We start from the raw sequence: 25,653 nt of genomic DNA on the forward strand, positions 1-25,653 counted from the left end.
GTATGCTGATGACTTCAAACTGTACCATCAGATTGAATGTGAAGCTGATGCTGAGTTTCTTCAGACACAAATAAATACCTTTGCTGCGTGGTGTGACGCGAACAGGATGATTTTGAACCCAAACAAATGCTCGATAATATCCTTTTCTCGTAAACGTTCAACAGCTTATTATGTTTATAAGCTTAAAGGCATAACTCTACAACGTGTTGACTGTGTTAAGGACTTAGGAATCATACTGGACTCAAGGCTTACGTTTCGCGAGCATAGCGCATACATAATTTCTAAAGCATCTAAAGCACTTGGCTTTATATTTCGCTCGACCAAACATTTTAGGCACATTTATTGCATAAAAGCTTTATACTGTGCCCTGGTCCGCTCATTATTGGAGTACGGCTCTATTGTTTGGGCACCCTACTACCAAAACGGTATTCTACGTGTGGAAGCCGTCCAGCGGAAGTTCATGAGGTTTGCATTGCGCCGTCTACCGTGGAGTAATCCTCATAATCTCCCCAGCTATAAAAATCGCTGCAAATTTATCGGAATAGAAACACTGCATGATCGTCGAAGGATTGCCAAAACCTGCTTCATATCAGATTTGATATTGTCACATATTGATTGTCCAGAGCTTCTGCAGAAGGTTAATTTCAACGTGCAAACAAGAAACCTGAGGTCTCACAGTCTCCTTCGAATATCGTTTTCTAACACAAACACAGAGGCGAATGCCACATTAGGCAAAGTCTCTATAAAAATAAAAAAATAAAAATAAAAAAAAAACACAAACTATGGCTACAATGAGCCTTTGTCGAGCATGTGCCGTGAGTTCAATTGCTACAGTCGTTTCTTCATTTTATATATAAGTAAAATGTAAGTTTAGTTCAGTAAGTGATCGTCATTAGGGCATAATTGTACCCGTTGATAAGAATAAATAAATAAATAAATAAATAAATCGTTACATCGGTTTTTTATAACAACCTTCAAGCTTCAAATTATTTTTGCATCATAGAGTGTAGCGCAACAAACGTACTTACTACAAGAAATTTAACGCTTTATCGGCTTTGTCATGGTTGCACATTGGAAATTCATTTTAAGACTTAACTGAGCATTGTAAGTTAATATGAAATTGTTCGCTCAATTCAGAGTACAGAAGAAGATTCCCATGTTACAAAACAAAACACTTTTTTCCGAAAATTAAATAACCCAAACTACAATCGAAGTTATCTCCGTTGCCGTGGGAAGTAACAAAGCTGATCATAAATAAAGCCAGCAATAGCAAACTCTTAAAACTGACATTGGCCTACAGATTTCGAAAGTATATAAAACGCATCGCAGATACCTCTTACCTGGTCCGCACCATTTGGTCCCCGGATAGATGAAACCAAGGCCACCTTGAAGTTCACCCGAAATACCGCTAGCCTCGTTGCATACCTCTTCCAGGGCAATCACCGATTCACGTGGCACCTGTCGGACCTTCTTTGCGTCAAAGGCCAACAGCATCCGCTGTATGTCGCCTCTTTGCGTTAAGAAGATGCGTGTCGAATGAGCATATAGGAAGAAATAATAATTATTTTCGTTTGCCACTATTCGGTACCATGCTGCAATGTTCCGTTGATTGGTGCGAGTAGTATTGAAAACGACAAAAGAAATGAAAAATAGTGCCTTCGGTAGGCCTCTTAACGTTTATTGAACTGAGATGTTTGGTTTATCTTCACACCGTCTTGCTATTCGTGCCCCTAGGGGACTTTATTGCATGCTGGCACGTGGATGAGAATTATTTAAAAGTAAAGCGTTCAATAAGATATAAGAAACTGCCTTATATATTTACCGATCCGAGTGAATTTTGCAGAATGGTGCTCGACTACTTAATTCAACCATTCTCGTCATTCGATAATCAGCCACAAGAACAGAGCTGCAGAGTGATCTTGACACAAATGATAGGAGAGCTAGCACCGATAGCAGCGATCTGTTCATCTGCAAAAACAAGAAAAATACAAATGTAAAGTGTGTTATTTATAACAATATTGAAAAAATAGATGCCGGTCGTTTTAGTGATCATGATTCGACTTTTGTTCAACTACCAATTGTTTAATGTACTGATAAGAATACAGATCAACATGCCCTTCGAATCACCGTTATTTTAAGAGGATGCTTGTATACAATTGATAAGTACTGATTTGTACTTATCAATAGATCATTTGATCTGTGATCTCACGAAGAATAGATGCAGCTTACAGTAGTATGTGAGTGTTAAAGAGCTTAAACGAGCAGTTTTCTCTGCAAATTAATTACGACACCTCACAGATCATTAAGTGTTGGAGTAATATACCTTCCTCCTGACAGGAAATTAGATTCCATCAGCATCAATAGTCACATCAGTTTGATTGGAGTTGTACTGGTTCAAGTAGAACAGTGAGATTCAGCTCCGATACTTGATGATTATAATCAGTCTGGGCTGACTTGGAACTTCCCTGCTAATGATCATCATATTATTGATGTTCTTCTTTCGAACTCTTCGACTTCGTGTTTTACACTACTGGATGGTGAAGCTGCAGTTTCGGAATGTTCTGTCATAAGAACATTAGAACACTTGATCGGTCTCGACAATCACCATCCTGCATTTTTTTTTTTTTTTTATTAATCCGATTATTTTTACAGGCTCAGTTACATAAGTTTAATGGAGCCAAACTCTTAACTATATTTCAACTAGCATATATCAACATGTTGTTTCCTTAATTCTATGGTTAATGAAATAGGAAACCGATTACTCGCGGTCGACTCGAGTTTAGAAGGGTGACACATTTTCATTAGAAAAAGGATGGGATGTAAGGAGATGTGTGTTTACACTCGCACTCACATTCACATTCACATTCACATTCTCATTCACACTGACACTTCACACTCAATTCTTTAAACCATCCTGCATTGGAAATCCCTATAAATTTATCGATGTTCGCCGCCTCGACAATGCCACTGATGTCCATAAGCTCGACTTTCGAAGAATCGATTTCTTCGCTTTCAGTTAGTTACTCGCCCAGGCAGATTGTTCCTGGAGTTCAATTACGATAGATGAAGCCGTTCATTGCTTCGGGGAAGCCCTGAGCCAAGTAATATTTGATTAGACAAGCTTCGAATCTTGTCTGGTCCAATGATCGACCACGTCACCTGAAACGACTGAGATCGAAGGGAACTTCAAGGCACTGTTGCGATCTCAATTCAATCATCAAACGTTTGCTCAGTAGCCAGCAAGGAATATCGAACATCACAAACATCACAAAACATCACAACATGTATACAAGGCATATACAGAACAATCTACGGCGTAATCCAAAGCAGCTATGGTCATCATTCCGCACCTTGAACCGACCAAACGATGAAGGAGTACGTAGCCAAAATGGACATTTTTATGAGGAAGTAGCCAAGATTGTCTGCGACTTAGACACGGCCGGTCTTGACTGACACTTCTCTATTCCTTCTATGAACGCACGTTGTTAGTCAAGGTGAACTATGAGAGCATACGAATTCTTCCCACGGAAAGTATCTCTGGGCTGATGTTGCTCTCGTGGGGAGTTGCAAAAGGCAGGGTTTTTACTTTATCACGAACAGTATAAAGAGGGAAGTTATCAACATCGTAGAGCACAAGGTGCTACTGACACTCGACCGCAACGGTTATGTTTTTAGCGCCATTCTAAAAGAGAACAATAGCAATAGAAGTTTTCTCCTGCTACCGAATGCAAAGCTTTTTTCAAAGCTAATTTCGGTCCTAAATAAAGCGTTTCTTACAGCAACAGTTGTCCGGATACCAGGAAAGGAGGAAGCAGCCGAGAAGCCCCCAACGGCCATTCAGGAAGTTGGTTCGGTCGGATTGGCCACTTTGACCGGCAGTTTTCACTGCCCCTTGTGTGTCCCGCTGTTTGCACCCGTCTCATCTACATCATTTTCCTGCCAGTGACGCGCGATTTTGGCGCAATTTCTGCTTCAACCACCAGCAACTCAGGAGGTGTGAAAGGAGGTCTTCTTCGCTTCGTCACTTCGAACCACTGCGGCGATTGCCCTGCCGTCGGCGGTATCCGGTCCCTTCCCCGCTACCCCACTACCATTAGGTGGTGAATTCGGAGTGGTTCTTCTGTACGATCGGTGAGTGATAAAAATCCTTTTCATTATCAGGAGTTAGTAAGAACAGGACGCCCAGAGGGCATAGGTTAGATAATTTCTAAAACTTATCCCAAGATTTCCATTAGTGATTGCAATTCTCAAGTGACATTTATTTAGTGATACTTAAAAGGTTTTCAGCAAGTGTTTTTCAGCCAGTGAATTTATCCGCAAGTGTTTTTTTCCGCCAAGTGATTTCGGTGTTATTTATGTAACTGCGTTGCCATTGTCCCCCGCCGTTTTCGTCCCCCGTCGCACGTCGTATATTCTACCTTGGTTTGTGAATATTTTTCCGCGCCTGGCTGTATTTCGATATAGCCAGGCCCCGATCATGGCTTCCAGCAGCTCCGGCGCCGGAAGGCCAACCAATATTTATAATGGTGTTCCCACCACTCGTACCTCGCCCAGATGGGCTGACCCTTTTGGTGACAATTTACAAATTTTACTTTTGAGAGCCTCTGAAGGCAATTCTCTTCCATCGAATCCTTTTACGGTTTCCAAATCGATCCAAGGAGTGATCGGTAAGGAATTCAAAGATGCTAAACCTCAACGCGGCGATAAAAATCGCCTTCAATATGCGCTACATCTACGAGATGAAAAACTCGTCCAATTGCTTGTGGGTACAAAGTCACTGATCGACGAAACACCCATTGAAATTATATACCATCCCACCTTGAACCAACGCAAATGCGTTGTGTCCTGTCGTGACGTTATGTTTTTAAATGAAGATGTCCTCCTATCTGAACTAGCCGACCAAAATGTGATCGGTGTTAAAAAAATTCTACGATTTGACCCAGTCTTGAAGGAAAGAGTTCCTACTTCAACCATGATCCTCACCATTAACGGAACAGTTATCCCTGAAGCAATTAACTTCGGATTCCTCCGTGCTCCAACCAGAAATTTTTGTCCAAACCCGATGCAATGCTTCGGATGCTTCGCTTTCGGCCACACTTCCAAAAAGTGCGCTAAAAAATCCAACTTTGTCGCAACTGTGGTGTAGCCCACCCCGAACTTAACACAAATACTAATGATAAAGACAAAATCAAAAATTTTATTTGCAATGCACCTCTTGTGTGAACTGCAAGGGAAATCACGCCTCAACCAGTAGGAAGTGCCCAGCGTGGATCGCAGAGGATAACATCACCAGAGTCCGAATTGACCAAGGTGTGGTTTATAAGGAAGCTAAATCCATTTTTGAGAACAAAAATGTTCCTTCCTTTGCAAGTAAGCTGCAAGAAAGACTAGAGAAAATTCAGAATACTGGTTGTTCTCAATGCAAGTGCAACTGCACTCAGGCTAAGCCAATTTCTTCCGTAAAAGCAGTTCCAATCCCGTCCAGTAATCCACAGGAATCGGAACTCAGCACCTCCTCGTCAGATTCAGAATCCGACCCAGACATTTCAATGGAAATTGAAACAATCCCCTCCAACAAGAGGAAAAATACCAACAAAAGATCAACCTCAGATGAATTCAAATCATCAGAAGAGGAAATTTTTCGAGGAAAAGAATCCAATAGGAAGAAATCCAAGAACCAAAAATACAACTCAACCCAACCATCCAACGAATCCAAACCATCCACTTCCCTCCAACCATCCACTTCCCCCCAACCATCCACTTCATTCTAACCAACCATCGCATCCAAAACTAAAACCTCCAACCAATCCAACCATTCAAACAAACCCACCCCACTTGCCAACACACCAATTGCCAACGTTTCCAAAAATGATCCTAGACTAAAGAACAAATCCGGCAAATCTACCCATTCCTAATCTCATACCCTTCTCCCATCTTCGAACCCCTATTTACTTACCTCAGCCCACTTACCTTTTTCTCATTTTTAAAATTTACTCCTCTAGCTAGTAACAGCAACCCTTCGTCCTGTAACCAAACACCCAACCGAAAACTTGCTATTCAATGGAACTTGCGTGGGCTATCCACTTCCATGAACGAAATTAAGCTAATGTTAGCTGAGGAACAACATCTCCCACTAGCACTGGATTTTCAAGAAGCTAAAAAAATCAATGTATCGCTCTTAGAGCGGGCGTTTAGCGACAAATTTTCATGGTATTTTAAGGAAGGGCCATCCTCGGGGCTTTTTGGAGCCTGCCTCGCTGTCCTGAGTGACCTTCCTCATACCGTCATCCCCATAACATCATCATTACAAATATGTGCGATACAACTGAAGGGACCTCTACAGGTAACCCTTGCTTCCATTTATATTCCCCCATTGCACAGTAATGACATTGAAACGCAACTTACGGATGCCATCAAACAGTTACCGCACCCATTCGTCCTGATGGGTGACTTTAACGCCTCCCACTCTTCATGGGGAGGAAACAAATGTGACAAAAGAGGTAAAACAATTTTGGGAATCGTCCAAAAGCTAAACCTCATCATACTTAACGATCACCGTCATACCAGGATAGATATCCATCACGGATCATCATCGGCCATCGACATCACGATTGCTTCCTGGGACCTCGCCCCCAGGTTGAGCTGGACCGTTGATACTGACCTCAGAGGTAGTGATCATTTCCCCATCCACATCCGAACCCTGTCTAGAAACCCAAACATTCGTTTGCGCAGGAAATGGATATACCAGTCGGCTGACTGGGAAGGCTTCGAATCCACAATCAACAGCTTACTTTCCGAACATGAAAGCTGCTCTGTGGAAGAATTTACCCACGCCATTATTTTAGCGGCTGAACAAAATATCCACCGTAGCAGTGGGAAACCCGGCCGAAAGGCTGTACCATGGTGGAACGATGCAGTTGCCATCAAAAGCCATCAAAAGGAGAAGAAAATCCCTCCGTGTCCTACGACGCCTTCCTGATGGAAGCGCTTGCAAAATGATTGCCCTAACAAACTTCCAAACGGCTAGAGCTCTAGCTAGGAAGGTAATAACCGAAGCCAAGCAAAACAGTTGGATGGAATTTCTTGATTGCATCTGTTCGCGCCCGATTCGACCGCTCCGGAATGACGGCATGCGCGGGGCAGATATATTCATCGCCGACAGCACTGCGCACCGAATTACATCGCTAGCGCCACACGTTCACTTTCACATAAAATGAGGTGGCGGTCGAGGAATTATTGTATTCTGTTTTACACGTTATATTGTAACATCGTCAAATAAACAACTAGTTAGAAGAAAAGTGTTTGACTTCCAAGTGCACTCTTGCCTTCCGAATAAACCTTCGCACCATCGATATCTGGCTAGTAGACTGCTGTGGAAACCATTGCCTGCCCTTTTCAAGGCGGAAGAAAAGTTTTATTTCCACGCAGTTGACCAGTCTTACTTATACAGTCCACTGCCTTGGCGCTGAGGAACGCGCCAACATATGGTCCTTCGAACCGGATCTCGAATCAACGTGCTATGCGAATTGGTTATCCGGTGAGAGTTTTGCGAACGGAAGTCAGATAGGGAAAAAGTAAACCGGAAATCGCGTAAGAAAACGTTGAGAATGCCGAGAGTACGACACACACCGAAATCCGACCGAGATTCGAATAAAGAAGCCGCCACACCATCGAAGAAAGAGGAAGATTCCAGAGAATCCTTGTGCTGTCAGCGACAGCAGGTGAAAGCTGCCACACCAACGAAGAAAGAAGCAGTGGATTCCAGAGAAAAATTATGCTACCAGCGTCAGCAGATCACCAGGAAAATAAAAATGATTAGTCACCATCTTGAGGAAGCCGAAAATAAGCCACAACAAATAAGCACATCATTGCTGAAGGTGTTCGCGAAGAAACTGGAGCTTCATTACAAGGAGTTCACAGAAATACATCGTGAAATACTTGCAGCCACCGTATCATCTGACAACGAGGCGGAAGGTGAAGTGTTGAATGAATTTGATGCGCTTCATACAAACACTCTCATTTTGTTGGAGCAACTCACCGAGTCACTTTCGCCTGCCAGCAATAACAAACAACCAGTTTCGAGTCCCACCATTATTGTCCAACAACCAATCAGAGCTCCTGTACCAACCTTCGACGGCAAAGTGGAGAACTGGCCGAAGTTCCGCACGATGTTTGGAATATTTTCGCTCGCAGTGGAGATTCCGATGCAGTTGAACTGCACCATCTCGACAAGGCTCTAATAGACGATGCAGCGGGTTGGATCACTGCAAAGATGGTTCTGGACAACAACTTCCAGCAAACATGGCAGCAGCTTATCGACCAGTACGAGAATCCGAGAGTGATCGTCGACACACATATCGACGGATTGCTTGATTTGAAGCCGATGACCAAGCGAAACCAAAAGGATTTACTCGAGCTGGTGAAAACGTTTAATCGCCACGTTGGTGGACTTGAGTACCAGGGGCTAGAAGTGGATGAACTTTCAGACCTCATTCTAACGAAAATCCTAACGTCACGATTGGACGACCAAACACTGCAGCTTTGGGAGAGAAACCAGCAGCACGCCACATTACCGAACCTGAAAGACACTGTAGCTTTTCTTCGAAGCGAATGTCAGATATTGGAAAGATTCCAAAACCGATACCAGGCTACACCGAAACAGACACAAATCAAGCCGTTCGTGAGTTCTAAGCAGTCGAATCAGAAATCATATACAACAGCTGAATCCTGCCTTTTATGCAAAGAAAATCATCGCCATTTCGAGTGTCCAGAATTACACAAGCTATCTCCGGATCAGCGTTATGAGAAGGTAAAAAACTTGAAAATCTGCTTCAACTGTCTCCGTCCAGGACATCGCACACTTGACTGCTCATCCAAGAAGACCTGCTCTCGTTGCCAGCGAAAGCACCACACTCTATTGCACAAAGAGCCATCGTATACAGAGGAACAGCTTTTTGATTACAAGTTACAAGAACAACACCATTCCCGTTCGGTCACGACGGATGAACCCCATGAATTCGAGCCAATCACCAATACCGTCGTTTCCTGCAGTTGTCACAGGGGTGCTAGAACAGTGATGCTCATGACGGCTATAGTTCAACTCAAGGACAATCGTGAACGCACAACACCTTGCCGAGTTTTACTGGATAGTGGATCGCAAGTGAACTTCATTCACAAAGATTTAGTTGACCGTTTGTTTGTCACTCGACGACCAGCACGAGTACCCATTGCAGGAATCGGTGGAGCCGACACCTTCGCCAAAGAAAAAGTGATGGTGCAAATAAAATCGACACACTCCAATTTCGGCACTGATGTCGAATGTTTAGTGGTTCCAACTATAACGGAAGCAATCCCAGCAACAAAAATAAACGTTTCATCATGGCCGATTGATAGAAACCTACCCCTCGCAGATCCAAACTTCAACCACCCAGGAGCCATCGATATGCTGATCGGCGTGTCACAATTTTTGCGCTTGTTGAAGGCCGGGCGCCTCCAACTAGGCGACAACCTGCCGGAGTTACTTGAAACGCATCTCGGATGGGGACATTCAACAATGTTTTGTTGGCACCGAAGTAATTTCCGCAGTACCAACGGTTCCGAAGCGCGAGAAGTTGTTCCAGCCAATGATCAATATAGACGACACTAGGAGATATGTGGTAACCCAGCCATCGCGAATATCGTTTCAAGATAATGAAAACAACCGGAATCCGACAATACGACGCTTCCTTCCACCGGAAAGAAATCTGCAGAAGAAAACCGAGCATTGCAAATCATCTTGTTATGCCCAAGGTTACCTTAGTATCAAATACATATCAGAAACCACGAATGACATCCCCGATGACGAGAAACCGCAGCATAAGCTGACAACCGTTCATATCGTTCCAGCAATCAAGAAGAGACATACGCCGATATTTACAAAAACCCAGCCAGTTAGTGAGAAATTCGCTGTCCATCCGAGGTCCCGATAAATTACTAGGAGCAACAAGTATCAGGATTCGAGACTCAGTATGCAGACAATTAAACTCGACCAAATTCGTTCATCCTATTGACGGCAACACCATCAATTCTCAGTAAATTCTTGCCAGCCCGACGGGAGTATGTTCGCGCCCGATTCGACCGCTCCGGAATGACGTCATCGATGCACACATTGAGCGCATGCCTTGGCGCTGAGGAACGCGCCAACAGCATCAACCCTAATACTTCGACATCTGAACTTTGGAACAAGGTCAACTTACTTAGTGGCAAGAAAGCTTCAAACTGCTATTCCTTCGAGATTAATGGCACCTTCACCGAAGATCCAGGCATCATAGCCGACCATCTAGCCGACCACTTTGCCACTATTTCAGCCACCTCCAACTACACTAACGAATTCAAGGCTATTAAGGCGGAGGCGGAACTTAAAGTTTTTCCTCCTGCTTCGGAACAGGTCCACAAATACAACGATAAGTTCTCTTTGGACGAGTTGTTATGGGCAATAAAAATCTCCAAAAGCAAATCAGCTGGCCCAGACGGAATCGAATATCCGATGATCAAGCATCTACCTCTTCATGCAAAAAATCTACTCCTTCAGGTATACAACGAATGTTGGGCTAACAGCTATTTCCCTGACGCATGGAAAATGTGCTTGGTAATACCGATCCCAAAGGTAAAGGAGAGTAAACGGGCCGCGTGCTAGTTGACAGTAAACTATCCTTCGGACAACACCTCAGAAATGCTAAAGCTAGTATGAAGTGCCGCCCGTGACTGGTGAAAACTTTAGGTGGCCGATGCCGCTTGAGTTCTCGTAAAACCATCTGCAACATAGGCAAAAGCATTATCTTCTCTAAAATTCGTTACGGTATCGAACTTTTCAGCCGTGCCTCTTGGGCTCACTTGAATTACTTAAAGCCTGTCTACCATAGTGTGATTAGATATGCATCAGGAGCCCTTCAGACCAGCCCAATAAACGCTCTGCTTGTGGAGGCTGGCGTAGTTCCTTTCGAACACTTCCTCAAAAATATACTAGCCACTAAAGCCATCCGGACGTCCGAGAAATACCCGGATCTTCTATCCATTTACTCCAGAGCCAACATTTGGCTGCAAAATATTAGCCAAGTCACCCTCCCGACTATTGCCCCATTAAGCAGAGTCGGTCAACGCCCATGGCACGCACATCCGCCAAAGATAGACTGGTCAATCAAAAATGCTGTCAGGGCTGGGGAAGCCAACAGCACTGTTACGGCCTGTTTTAATAACCACCTTCATAACAAGTATCACACCCACCAAAAAATCTTCACAGATGGGTCTTTTGATGGAAACCTAACAGGGTTTGGAGTTTTTGCCAATAACACGGAGCTAAAATTCCAACTGCCTTCCATATGTTCGGTATACTCCGCCGAAATTGCCGCTCTCCTTGTCGCGACATCACTCTGTGATAACGACAGTAAAGTGGTGATCTTCTCAGATTCCTATAGTGCATTACGGGCGCTACAAAGTGGCGATAGTAAACACCCTTGGATACAAAGCATTGAGGAAAAAATTACAGGGAAGGACATCACTTTCTGCTGGGTCCCAGGGCACTGCGGAATCCAGGGTAATGAACAGGCTGATCGTCTCGCCAAGGAGGGTAGGCTCTCCGAACTAGGGACCACCTCCCACCCAGCAAATGACACCATCAGATGGGTCAGTCAATCCCTCAGATTGAGCTGGGAGAACAGTTGGTATTTTTCCCGCGACCTCTTCTTAAGAAGGATCAAGAATACTACCCTTCCCTGGAAGGATAGTATTCTCCGATCTACTCAAGTATGTCTGACACGTTTACGTATCGGGCATACATTTTTAACACACAAATTTATCATGTGTAGATTGGAACCAACACTATGTGAGTCATGCAATGTAAGACTCACGGTGGAACACATATTAATCACATGCCCTAAATTTAATGCTTCAAGAATAAAGTTTCAGGTTGCAGACACCATAAGGACAGCACTATCGGACGACGCCGTCGAGGAAAAAAGGACCATCGATTTCCTAAAGGATACAGGTTTATTCGATCAGATCTAAGGTCTAATTACTACATTTACCTATACTGATAAAATTTCGTTTGTCTTCTCTTCTACTTTCAGCAAAAGATGAGCAGGTTTTTTACGCCCCTTTTAGAAGCGAGCTCCACAAGCACACTAAAAGGGGCTTTTTTCCCTGCTCCTACTGTTTGGTTGTGTTTTTGACCCCGGAGCCGTGTAGGGTGTGGCGATACGACATACATCCATAGCGGTTACTAGGACTGGGTCGAGCGAGAATAACGAATTTTGCAATAGTTTTTCTTAGTTTTCTTTCCAGTTAAATTTCCCGCCCTCAAGGGCAAGAGACGAATGAACTCTCAGAGTTTAAAGTCTCTTTAATTCAATACCGTTACCATCGTAGAGCAGACAGGTGGACCCTCTAATTGATAGTAAGTGTTGCTTGGATTGATACAATAACGTTTTTTTCTTCTAATTCTTCTTCACTAATTCTTCACGAAAAGCAATAGAAAGTCATAGGTGTTAGAGCCAGTTCCGAGGGAGAGGCACTCCGTACCACAAGAATGTTTAACTTATCGGTCTGTTTTTATTCCAGTAAAAAAAAACAGGAAGTGGGTTATATCTATGGTATAACCGCAAGGGTGACGTAGGACTATCGTTGATTTAGAGATCATTTGTTTGAAGTTGAATCTGAATTCATTCTGAATGAATGAATATTTGGAGAACTTCGAAAACGAGAGCGTTACGTTGGAGCCACAAGGTTTTATGCATCCAATATTGGATACGGAAATATCCTACTGATGGGGAAGAATAATCTTCAGAAGCTATCCTGTTAATTGCGATTGATTGAAAAATCACAAAACCAAATGTATTTGGTCACAGTGTTTCATGGATAGAAAACATTAAAATAAACTCTTTCACATGAATGTAATTTTAAATTCCCAGAGGAACTGGCAGATTATTTTCAGTAACGATTAGATATTTCCACATTTTCCTCGATACTGGAAGCCCACCAGTGGTTAATGCTAACTCGATAACCATCTGTTAATAGCACTTGATTGAAACATATTTGGTCACAGTGTTACATGGATAGAAAACATTCAATTAAACTCTTTCACATGAATATATTTTGAAAATTCCCAGAGGAACTGGCAGATTATTTTCAGTAACGATTAGTTATTTCCACATTTTCCTCGATACTGGAAGCTCACCAGTGGTTAATGCCAACTCGATAACCACCTGTTAATAGCACTTGATTGAAATATATTTGGTCACAGTGTTACATGGATAGAAAACATTCAATTAAACTCTTTCACATGAATATATTTTGAAAATTCCCAGAGGAACTAGCAGATTATTTTCCAGCAATGATTAGATCTTTCCGGAACTTTCCCGATGCTGAATGGCATCCTAACGGAAAGAGTTCTGCGCGTGTATGTGTCGATCCTTCGCCGTCCACCTCCTCCAGCACGTTAGGCAACGATGTTGTCTTGTCGATGTCCTCACGAAAAATGAATGTGTCTCACCACCAGAATATCGCTTAAGTATGCTTTTTGTGTGTGATTGAATCGAGAGAAGGTGTGGTTTACGATGGCAATTTGGAAGGCAAACTAGAGGGGAATGAACTCTCTGAGCTCGGAACTTTCGGCGACTGAGCAATAATCGATTGCGGGCGCATACAATATTGGATACGGAAATATCCTACTGATGGGGAAGAATAATCTTCTGAAGCTATCCTGTTAATTGCGATTGACTGAAAAACCACAAAACCAAATGTATTTGGTCACAGTGTTACATGGATAGAAAACATTCAATTAAACTCTTTCACATGAATATATTTTGAAAATTCCCAAAGGAACTGGCAGATTATTCTCAGTAACGATTAGATATTTCCACATTTTCCTCGATACTGGAAGCCCACCAGTGGTTAATGCCAACTCGATAACCACCTGTGTGAAATGAATGTGTCTCACCACCAGAATATCGCTTAAGTATGCTTTTTGTGTGTGATTGAATCGAGAGAAGGTGTGGTTTACGATGGCAATTTGGAAGGCAAACTAGAGGGGAATGAACTCTCTGAGCTCGGAACTTTCGGCGACTGAGCAATAATCGATTGCGGGCGCATACAATATTGGATACGGAAATATCCTACTGATGGGGAAGAATAATCTTCTGAAGCTATCCTTTTAATTGCGATTGATTGAAAAACCACAAAACCAAATGTATTTGGTCACAGTGTTACATGGATAGAAAACATTCAATTAAACTCTTTCACATGAATATATTTTGAAAATTCCCAAAGGAACTGGCAGATTATTTTCAGTAACGATTAGATATTTCCACATTTTCCTCGATACTGGAAGCCCACCAGTGGTTAATGCCAACTCGATAACCACCTGTTAATAGCACTTGATTGAAACATATTTGGTCACAGTGTAACATGGATAGAAAACATTCAATTAAACTCTTTCACATGAATATATTTTGAAAATTCCCAGAGGAACTGGCAGATTATTTTCCAGCAATGATTAGATCTTTCCGGAACTTTCCCGATGCTGAATAGCATCCTAACGGAAAGAGTTCTGCGCGTGTATGTGTCGATCCTTCGCCGTCCACCTCCTCCAGCACGTTAGGCAACGATGTTGTCTTGTCGATGTCCTCACGAAAAATGAATGTGTCTCACCACCAGAATATCGCTTAAGTATGCTTCTTGTGTGTGATTGAATCGAGAGAAGGTGTGGTTTACGATGGCAATTTGGAAGGCAAACTAGAGGGGAATGAACTCTCTGAGCTCAGAACTTTCGGCGACTGAGCAATAATCGATTGCGGGCGCATACAATATTGGATACGGAAATATCCTACTGATGGGGAAGAATAATCTTCTGAAGCTATCCTGTTAATTGCGATTGACTGAAAAACCACAAAACCAAATGTATTTGGTCACAGTGTTACATGGATAGAAAACATTCAATTAAACTCTTTCACATGAATATATTTTGAAAATTCCCAAAGGAACTGGCAGATTATTCTCAGTAACGATTAGATATTTCCACATTTTCCTCGATACTGGAAGCCCACCAGTGGTTAATGCCAACTCGATAACCACCTGTTAATAGCACTTGATTGAAACATATTTGGTCACAGTGTTACATGGATAGAAAACATTCAATTGAACTCTTTCACATGAATATATTTTGAAAATTCCCAAAGGAACTGGCAGATTATTTTCAGTAACGATTAGATATTTCCACATTTTCCTCGATACTGGAAGCCCACCAGTGGTTAATGCCAACTCGATAACCACCTGTTAATAGCCGCGCGTGTATGTGTGTGTAGCGATGTCTTCCCAGGGAACCGTTTGTGGCATCACTCTCCTCCTGATAGATTCCCTTCTGGCCTAGGGTGCACAAACAGGCTCTTGGTGACACCGTTCATCCGCGCTTTCATGATAAATAAAGAGCTTCACCGCAACAGCGACAACATGCTCCAATCGCTGTTCAATTAGAACTGAGTGGATTTCCGAGCGCCGCTCGCTTATATACCGATTGGTGATTTCAATAGCCTGTTTTGAAAGCAATTTTAAGACTATTGAAACAAGTTTTTGGATCAAAAAGTAACAAGTATATAACGCGTAGACATTTTATCTTTCGAATGAAGTGTTTATCATACCATTTCGTTCAGTTGTTTAGGAGCTATTAACGCTCAAAATCTCGGTCTCCGGCGTAACGCTTTCGTTTTCGAAACTTTGATTTTACACCCCGGTATAGAAATGAAAGACGTAGTCCTACGTCAAAACATTGGAAAACGCTTTTTGCGAAAAATTTGACCGAATAATTCGAAAAGCAGTATGGTGGTTCTGACCATTGAAAGGCCATTGACAAGATCGGCGAAGCCTTCGGCTGACGTTGGCCTCAACGTTGATAGCTCAGGAAACGGGAATCTCAAGAAAAAAAAGGTCTTAAAAAAGACTATTTGGACTCAGAACCAAAGATGCAAAATTTCGAAAGAACTTGTTGAAATCGAAAAGCAATTTTTATCAGTGCAAAATATCGCCACCTACACTCTTCTCTTCTTTCTATCGCGGTGCCGCGGTGCCTATGACTGCTGGCTCACCATCACGTTTGTTTTGATATAGATTTCGTTTCATCGACAAAAATATCAGTCCATTTTCGATGTCAGTGAATGCCCAAGCCGAAAATATCACCTTTCATTGCGTCCTGGTGAAATTTTCGTTGGTCATACACCCATAAACTCAACACTCGAATGTGCCGTTGCCCATCGAATGTGTGCAATAAGCGGCACAAAAATGGGACCGGGGCTAGAAACATACCAGGAAAACATACACACGAACACGCGTTTAAACGTCTGACGCGGTGTCAGTGAGCTGATATTTCTCTGGATGGCAGCGCTTTCACCATTCATTCAAATTTGAATGAACGAACATTAAAACTGTTCAGCTGCTCTGAAACTCTCACACTAACACATCGAGCAACTGATGTTTGCGCTGAAGATGCCACGCGAGGGAAAAGAGCGAGAACGAATGTTTCCATGCGTATGTGCTGAAGAACTTGTACTCATAACGTTTAACAGCTGTGAGAATTTTCGAAGAGAGTCTAGCAATACTCTCTTGTCCTCTGAACGTAGCCTGTAAGCTGTATATTTGGTTCGGTAGCGTATGAGATTCACAGGTCGGTTTGCCGTTGAATCATTCAGATTCAGAGATGGTTACTGAATCTGAATGCAGATATTTTTTTCTGTCCTATCAAGTGCATTCCATTTGAGCCAGCTAGAACTGAAATGTTAGAACTACAAGCAACCCGTGGGTCGTTTCTTTAAATTGTGCGTTCGCTAAATGTGCCTATTTTAAATGGCTCTTAAACAGGGCGTGCGTTGACTAGGCTGCAGCCCATTTGTGTATCAATAATAGGCGTCATATTCAATTCGTTCTTTTGATTTCGCTATTCTGCAGCTCACTAAGCGAGTGGAATTCGCTAATTGGATTGAATTTCCAGCCTAGTTAGGGAACGAGTATTGTATCGTCGACTTTTTTTTAAACATGTTCAAAAGGCGTTTCATCATAGGCTGTAAATTTACATAAAGATAATATGATGCTCCCACTTTTCTTCCTTTGTAGTGTTTATCACGTTTTGTTTAACCGTTTGAGTACGGAGTAATTTTTTTCGAGCATGCAGATGAGCTTGGTTATATTTATATGCATTGAAGGATTGGTGCAGAATAATTCTTAAATCCATCGAAAAATGTATGAGTAATAAGCGATAGAATCAAGATTTGTTCAATTTGTACACCCAATACACCCGTACCGCCGTTAACACGTTGAGTCCAGCGTCGGTCCCTGGGGGACTGACAGTTACAAAATAAGAAAGTAAAAATACATCTGGTTTGTTTTCGGATGTTAAAAAAATGTGACTACTTTCTAGCCGAATCTCTGACTAATTACTATTTATACAAAAAGTATCTTTGGGAGCTGGGACCGACACTGATATTGTAAAAATGCTCTTGATACAGGCTTAATGGAAAGCTCAGCAAGACCAATTCGGGGCTCAACGTGTTCAAAAGTGCTAAATCTAAAATGTTAACATAAAACGAGAAGAGCGCTATCGCGGTCCACGTCCCAAAAAGCTACATGGTTGGCCCCTCTTTCTTAAACGTCCCGAGAGGAATTTCGCCGTCTCAACGTAGTGTTTCTTGCGTAATTTTGACGTAGGATTACGTCTTTCGGGAACATATTGGGGTACAAATTGAAAATTGAAAATCGAGCAAATCGTGAAAATTGTCCAATTTCAAATGCTTATTGCTCAGTCATTTCATGATGGATTGATGAGATTTTTGCGTTAATCAATTTCGGCACTCCATAACAATTTTTTACATTGAATCGAATAATATATGTCATGGAACTAACTAACAAATAATTAGAAAATCTCAACCTCTATCCTAACGGAAATACACACTTATGATTGGTCGAAATTGACGACACATGCGGTGGCTCATGTACTTACAGTTATTGGTCAGTTTTTTCCTGATGGATTTACGAGATAATTGCATCAATCGATCTGAGCACTCCATAACAATCCATCACAATTGATAAAATAATATATCATATGAAACTAACTACAATCAAACAAACAATCAAAAAATTTCCAAACGGAAATATCTCGTTCTGATTGGTCGAAATTGAAAATACGGATAAATCGGCACATCAAAGTAGAGGGAACTTTTGCTCCCACCGAAGTGTATTCCCTAACAGAGACATCAAAACCAAGCTGCCTGGGGGAAATCGGCATTGCAAATACATGAAAGTAGGGGGGCTTTTGTTTCCACCGACATGTATTCCCTAACAGAGATTTCAAATCCAAGGTGTCTGGGGGAAATCAGCATATAAATACCCTCGTGGTCGATAGTTTAACTAACGACGCGCACAAATGGATAGTGCTTGTTGTAACTAGCGTGGGCATTGCTGATTGCATACTTGCTGGCGAATTAGTAGGGAGCGATGAATGAGTGTTTTGTTTTATGTTCGTTCCAATAAGAATCTTTCGATGGATTAATTGAAGAATGATATTTCAATGAACTGAATAAAATCTATGTGTGATAGAATATAAATAAACTTTAAATTTGGAACTTTAATGTTGGTTGCTTCGTGAAATTTCATATCAATGAGCGATATTATTGTCCAATTGAAATTCGCATTGAGGCATGTAGCATCGTGTTCCGTTGGGTTTAAAGCGAAAATGCCATTTACATTTCAAATATATTTTCTCTATAATAAAACAACACTTTTTGTCTGGTGAGAAAACTTGATAATTGTGTTCGATAATGATAATTATCTTATATTACATTGATGAGTTTTTTCTTTATTTCATCCATACATAACACAGGAGCCATCTCGTCCAGGGCCACAGAGCGCGACTTTCATCATATCTCATTCCACTTAGGCATCTCCTATCGTGATACGCACCATCATGACTAATCACCATCTTTCTATCATTATCACTCGGTTATGGACATTGGTAGAGTGAACCAAGAATACCTAACAACCAGACAAAACGGCCCTTTTCAGGGCCACCAAGAGATTAACAATGTAATCGAACATATCCAAAATCAGCATGTAACAGATAACCTAACGGAATCCTACGTCAACTATGCGGTCGTGTCTCGGACACAACCCTCCTGTGACTTTTTTTTATCAATACTTGAAATTTCTATGCCAAATAACACGCCTTAAAAGCATTCTGAGTGGCAAGCTCTAGAATACGCATGACCACAGTGCAAATCGGAGAAAATTTCTTTGACGAAAAATTTCTCCGACCAGTACGGGAATTCAGCCCGAACCCCCGGCATGTTAGGTGTGACGCTAACCACTCGGCCACGGGTTGGTTCCTCTGAGTATTTTTTTTCTTTTAGTTGCCAGTTGATTGTTGATTGAATTTGATGTTGTCTCAATATCTCGCGCTGTCAGTAAAATGAGTGTGAGATTTTGCTACTCTGCTCAGAACACATGGAATACTTCTACGCAGTCCTATAAATACTAAGCCTACATTAAAAACAAAAAAATTGGAAAAATGGCAATTTATTTCTCAACATAGTCTCCTTTTGGCTCGATACACTTGACCCAGCGATGCTCCAACTTCTTTGATCCATCTGAAAAATACGTTTTCTTGAGGTCTGCAAAGTTGGCCTCCGTGGCGGCGATGACTTCTTCATTCGACTCGATTTTTTGCCCGGCGGGTGACTTTTTCAAGATTGAGAACAAAAAAAAATGTCGCACGGGGCCAAATCTTGAGAATACAGTGAATGGGGCAGTAGTTTGTAGTGCAATTCGTCCAATTCGGCCGTGGCGACGGCGGAGATGTGAACGATATTGTTCTTTTACCATTTTTTCTAAAATCCGCGGATACGCCCGCTTCCACACGCGGTCGAAACAAAACTACGAGTCCGATTCGGCTGAAATTTCGACAGTAGCCGTTTACGAGAATGTACTACATGATAGTAATCTCTCTTGCGATACTGACACCATCGGGCGATGTGGCTAAGTCATTATCGGACCGCCCTCGTAAACACAAATGGATTTTTTTCCGCGATGCTTCTTGAATAAGCATCACGAAATTATTACAAAATAAACATATATCATTGATAGGGATGAAGATGTTTTCCTTAAACTTTTAAGTTCACTCGCCTCTAATTGATAAAAATCATCTGCATACAGTTTATGGCTTCCTTCGTATTCGTGACTTTATACGCTGTGTTTCGGGTTTAGTAGATGTGTTATATTTATATAAAAAATATAGTAAAAAAGTATACGGACGAGTATTGGGATGGAAATGGGAAACTATTCTATGGGATACTTGCTCAACATTCGAGATATCGGCGCAAACACAGTGTATTGAACTACAATTAAATTTTTAAAAATAGTTTCTAAAGATACTATCTAAGATCTTCTTAACCTGGCCGTCTCACTCCCAGTTCCACTACGATTTTAAATTCAACCTAAATTTGTTAAGATAATGACAAATTTAAATTTGTTCGAAGCACAAATCCAACGTTGTATTTATACGATCTTTCTAAGAAAACTAAAAGATACAAAAAGAACCGTGCTTAGCATATGTAAATCATTTGACCAACATTTTACTGCCGAACAGAAAACAGGAAGCGGTAAAAATACGAAAACAGATTCTTCAAACACGGATAAGAAGCAGGGTTGGCATAATAAAATCTGCGTTTTTGGTCTGAAAAAATCATATCATCTTTATTTTGATATAGGTCTAAGTCTTTGATTTCTATATAAGGGGGTCCCTCTACGAAAACTCAAAATCGTTACTACGACATATGTTGTGTTATTAGATGGGAAATTTATCCAGCAACAAAATTTTACTTGAAACACGAACAAAAAATATAGTAAAAAAGTAAAACAATTTGACGATTAAAATGGGTATGTTTTTGCCTACAATTTGACAATTTGCTCACAATTTGTGTCGATGCGTATCACGAGTTATTCTCCAATTTTCGGACGAACAGGCATTTATAAGTAAGTAGAATCAATGGAGGGATGATCTCGAAAGATGGTTTTACTCTATTATCCTCAATCAATTTGGGCTCAATTCACGTCTTCATCGTGTAGGTCTTGCTACTAACAATGTATGTAATTGTGGTCCAGGATTTCATGATATAGAGCATGTTGTTTGGTTATGTAAAAATGCAATTAATGAATTTAACTGGCTGCTGATTTAGAAGATCTAAAGGGTATACTCGAGCATATCAGATTATGATAGCTTGAGAAGTCGCGATCTTAATATTGTGTTCCCCATATATGTCTTCCTCAGATGCCCGCTTCACTTCCTTCGAATGCACTTGCCCATTCTTCTTTCCCTTTCCTATACATAAACAGAACTTAGCACACAATGAGATCAGATCACTACAGTAGCTACAAGAACTTCCCAAGAGAGCACTCATGGCCATAGGATACCGAATATACATACTTTATTATATACAATATTTTTTGTGTACATTTTTGAACAGAATGTGAAAACGGTTCTTTCAGGGCTTCCATTTGATGTATCAAAAGGGAAAAGGTTACAGATTTTGAGTAATGAAAAACCTCAATTCAAATGCAATTACTACACACAATCGCAATCCTTTGTCAAGATCCCGACCGTGCCCCTGGGCTTAGACCCATCAACTTTTTTCTCAGAAAATCTGTATAGATATCTGTATTCAATTTAACCCTTTCACTACGGCAGTGTGCTCCGTCCGAGTGCTACCGCTGAACGAAGCACTGCGCCGAAAAGAGTGCATATCGCGCTGGTGTGATCGATGTGCTGTATCACCCTAATGTAGACGACGCTCGTAGCGAAAGGGTTAAAAGTCCAATTTCGTAGCATTATCTTAGCTTTAGTATCATAAACACTGTAGTGAAAACACAATGCTTTATTGAGGTGATATGAAAGTTTCTGTTAGTGTTACAGGAGAAGAACGCTGCGCGGGAGCTCATGCTGCGTCAAGCTGACCGTCAGAATGTGGAACGATATAGACAGAAGCGGAGACAGCAAACCCAACTCTTCCGGGAAAAGAAGCGCCGCCAGGAAGAGGAAGGGTGTGAAGAACTCGAACAGCTGCACCGTTCTCATGAGACGCGGAAGTTCTACCAGAAACTCAATGCATCCCGAAAAGGCTTCGTGCCGCGAGCAGAAATGTGTCGGAATAAGGATGGGATGGGAGTATACTGACGAACGAACGTGATGTGACCGAAAGGTGGAGGCAGCACTTCGATGAACACCTGAATGACGTACAGGCAGAGGACCAAAATGACGATGGAAGCGATTACGTTGGTGCAGTAAATAATGAAGATGTACCACTCCCAACGATAAGTGATGTAAGGAATGTTATTAAACAGTTGAAGAACAACAAATCAACTGGCAAAGATGGAATCGGAGCGGAACTTATCAAGATGGGCCCGGAAAAATTGGTTAGTTATCTGCATCGGATGATTGTCAGAGTTTGGGAAAAGAACAACTACCTCAGGAGTGGAAAGATGAGGTTATTTGCCCTATCTTCAAGAAAGGGGACAAACTAGACTGTGGAAACTTTCGTGCAATTACCGTCCTGAATGCCGCCTACAAAGTGCTTTCCCAAATCATCTTCCATCGTCTATCGCCACTGACAAACAGATTCGTGGGAGGCTATTAGGCCGGCTTCATCGAAGGTCGGTCTACTACTGACCAAATCTTCACCTTGCGGCAGATTCTCCAGAAATGCCGTGAGTACAGAGTCCCCACGCACCATCTATTCATCGACTTTAAAGCCGCATACGATTCAATAACACGAAAAGAGCTATGGAGAATCATGGACGAAAACAGCTTCCCCGTGAAGCTGACAAGACTGATTAAGGTTACGATGGATGGAATACAGTGCTGTGTGCGAATTTCGGGTGGATTATCTGATCCATTCGAGTCCCGCAGAGGGCTTCGACAAGGTGATGGTCTCTCTTGCCTACTGTTCAACATTGCGCTAGATGGTGTTATGAGACGAGCGGCGTTTAACTTGCGTGGTACCATTTTCAATAGATCCAGTCAATTCATCTGCTTCGCTGATGACGTAGACATTGTCGGCAGAACATTTGAGACGGTAGCTGAACATTACACCAGACTTAAGCACGAAGCAGAGAAAATTGGACTGAAAATCAATGCGTCTAAAACCAAATACATGCTGGCTTTCGGATCCGAGCACGACAGGACCCGATTAGGTAGTAGTGTAATGACCCACGGCGATGAGTTCGAGGTAGTGGACCAATTTGTCTACCTTGGCTCAATGGTAACGTCTGACAATGATACCAGCCGCGAGATCCGGAGACGCATCATCAATGGGAGCCGTACCTACTATAGTCTCCACAAACACCTAAGGTCAAACAGACTTAGCAGTCGTGCGAAATGTTCTCTGTACAAAACGCTCATAAGACCGGTTGTCCTCTACGGGCACGAGACGTGGACAATACTCGAAGAGGACCTGCGAGCACTCGGAGTCTTTGAACGGCGGGTGTTAAGAACCATCTCCGGCGGTGTACAGGAGGACGGCGTATGGAGGCGAAGGATGAACCACGAGCTCACGCGACTCACCGGCGAACCCAGTATCCAGAAAGTTGTCAAAGCTGGAAGGATACGTTGGGCAGGACACGTTGCAAGAATGTCGGACAACTATCCTGCAAAAATGGTGTTCATCGGGAATCCGGCTGGTACGAGACGACGAGGAGCACAACGAGCAAGGTTAGACCAAGTGGAGCATGACATGGTGAGCACGGGGTTCCCGCGGAATTGGAGGGAGATTGCCACGAACCGAGTTAATTAGAGAAAAATTGTGAATCAGACCATGTTGTAAAGACGTTAAACCAAAATAAATAAATAAAATGAATGTTTCTGATGCATACTTGTTTAATTGGTCCTACGTAAATGCCTTATTATAGCAAATTAAATGTAAATGCCTTATTATAGCGAGGTTGCCTTACTTTCTGTGTATTAGAGATAGGAAATTGCGTTACGTAATTTGTGCACGACGCCCTATCAGCAAAATGATTTTTTGAAAATTAATGCCTTCAGGAGCGAGTGAACCTAATTCATATTAGATCATCGTTCAGTGTATTTTGTGAGATTTGTTGTAACTTTGTTTTGAAATTTCGAGTCCATTCGTAGTAACACCGACATCTTCAATCAGGGCAAAACCGACACCTGTGTCTTTCACTGACGGGAAAAATGCGTCCTTACTTTTTGTAGATGCCTCGTATTTATATTTGGATTACAAAACGGCAGAACTGGACTGATAAAACAGCCAAAACCAACGTTGAACAGGTCATGTCAATAATTCCTGGGATTTCCTAAAGCTCTCGTGTTTACTCCGGACCAGGGCCCGAAATCTTCGAAGGTGAAAAATGAAGACTGACTCTACTCTCAGCAGCTTCGCTCCGACTAGATCTGCTTCGGCAGTCGCCGACAACAAAAAATGACTTGACTAAAAAATGAATTGACTAGCGTTGACTAGCGAGGGTGACTGGAGAACTAGTTCAGTCAGTGTTTATTTTAACTGACGCGACTAATGAATACAAATCTGCTTCTTCATTCAACTGACTTTAATCCACACGTCCTTTTCCCTCTGACACTAACTTTATACCCACGTACGGAATCTTATTTTACGTTCATATAAAGAGGAACGAAAACTTGATTTCTGATGCAAAAAAGAAGTTACCCCAACAATGGACGGTTTATTGTCTACCCCAAAGCGCCTAGAAGTATATCCCAAGGTGGCCCAATTTACAAAAACCACTCTGCAGCCATCTTGAAAGGTTACTGTGTTTTGTTTGTAAACAGTGAGTAATTTTCGTGTATGATACAAAAAAACTACCTCACCTGTAGCGTATGTCAAACCACGTTGAACTCAAACATCGATGCATGCATACGTACATGGGAAAGAGAAAGAGAAGAACGAATTCGTTTTGGGGGAAGTCACTTCAAAACGAAATGAAGACAATTTGACTGGGAAGAATGAAATGATATAGTCGAGTCGGTAGAGGGAGATAGCGACTAAACGCCCGACTTACTGTTTAATCGTTTTGGGGGGAAAACTGCGTGAAGAAGCCAAAAGTCATTTCCGACTGAATACGGATATAGTCAGTCAGATAGTCAGCTGACTATCCTCAGTTGACTATGGCTATGCCGAGCCCTGCAAGGAGTAGAAATTTGCCCATCAATTGTTTGATCTTGAGAACCTCTGGCTTTTGAATTGACAAGAAAAAAATAACGTGAAACATCCTTTTAATATAAGTGCTGGCTGAGATTTCTAGACCGGAATCGGAACCATTCGTTCCGCAAACCTAAGACTGTATCAACAGCGAGAACTGTGTGGTCCAATAAGCCATCAGTGAACAGTTTTTTTTTTGCATTAATTTTCTTGCTTTTTGGTCATTTTTGTCATTTGGTCATTTGATGTTGTTAGGTTCTAAATCAAATATTCGCAGAAATCAGCAATACGCTAGTTAAGTAGTTCTAGTGAAATACTACCGTATTACAGTCTCTCACTGGCTAACCAATATTCTGACACCTATGACCACCTTTTCCGCTTTACTGTCAAAGTATAATCAGTTTTCCGCTTAGCT

The 25,653-nt window shown here is 41.9% G+C and overlaps 2 protein-coding genes across 2 annotated transcripts in view; one reads left to right on the top strand and one right to left on the bottom strand.

The window, feature by feature from the left end:
- Nucleotides 1-25,653, bottom strand: part of LOC129764920 (group 3 secretory phospholipase A2) — a 54,836-nt gene that overhangs the window by 15,336 nt on the left and 13,847 nt on the right. The window contains exons 2-3 of the mRNA XM_055764570.1: nt 1,823-1,968; nt 1,341-1,510 (exon numbers count right to left, since the gene is read on the bottom strand). Of these exons, the coding sequence (XP_055620545.1) occupies nt 1,341-1,510; nt 1,823-1,968 (316 nt within the window). The remainder of the gene's footprint in view (nt 1-1,340; nt 1,511-1,822; nt 1,969-25,653) is intronic.
- On the top strand, nt 8,273-9,646 carry LOC129766283 (uncharacterized). Its single transcript, XM_055766803.1, has one exon. It carries the CDS (start codon nt 8,273-8,275, stop codon nt 9,644-9,646), a length of 1,374 nt encoding a protein of 457 aa, XP_055622778.1.

This window comes from Toxorhynchites rutilus, chromosome 2 (genome assembly GCF_029784135.1).
Source record: "Toxorhynchites rutilus septentrionalis strain SRP chromosome 2, ASM2978413v1, whole genome shotgun sequence".
In the NCBI taxonomy this organism is placed as follows: domain Eukaryota; kingdom Metazoa; phylum Arthropoda; class Insecta; order Diptera; family Culicidae; genus Toxorhynchites; species Toxorhynchites rutilus.

Coding starts and splice junctions, on each gene's coding strand:
- LOC129766283 (XM_055766803.1), top strand. CDS start 8,273: ATGGTTCTGGACAACAACTTCCAGCAAACATGGCAGCAGCTTATCGAC.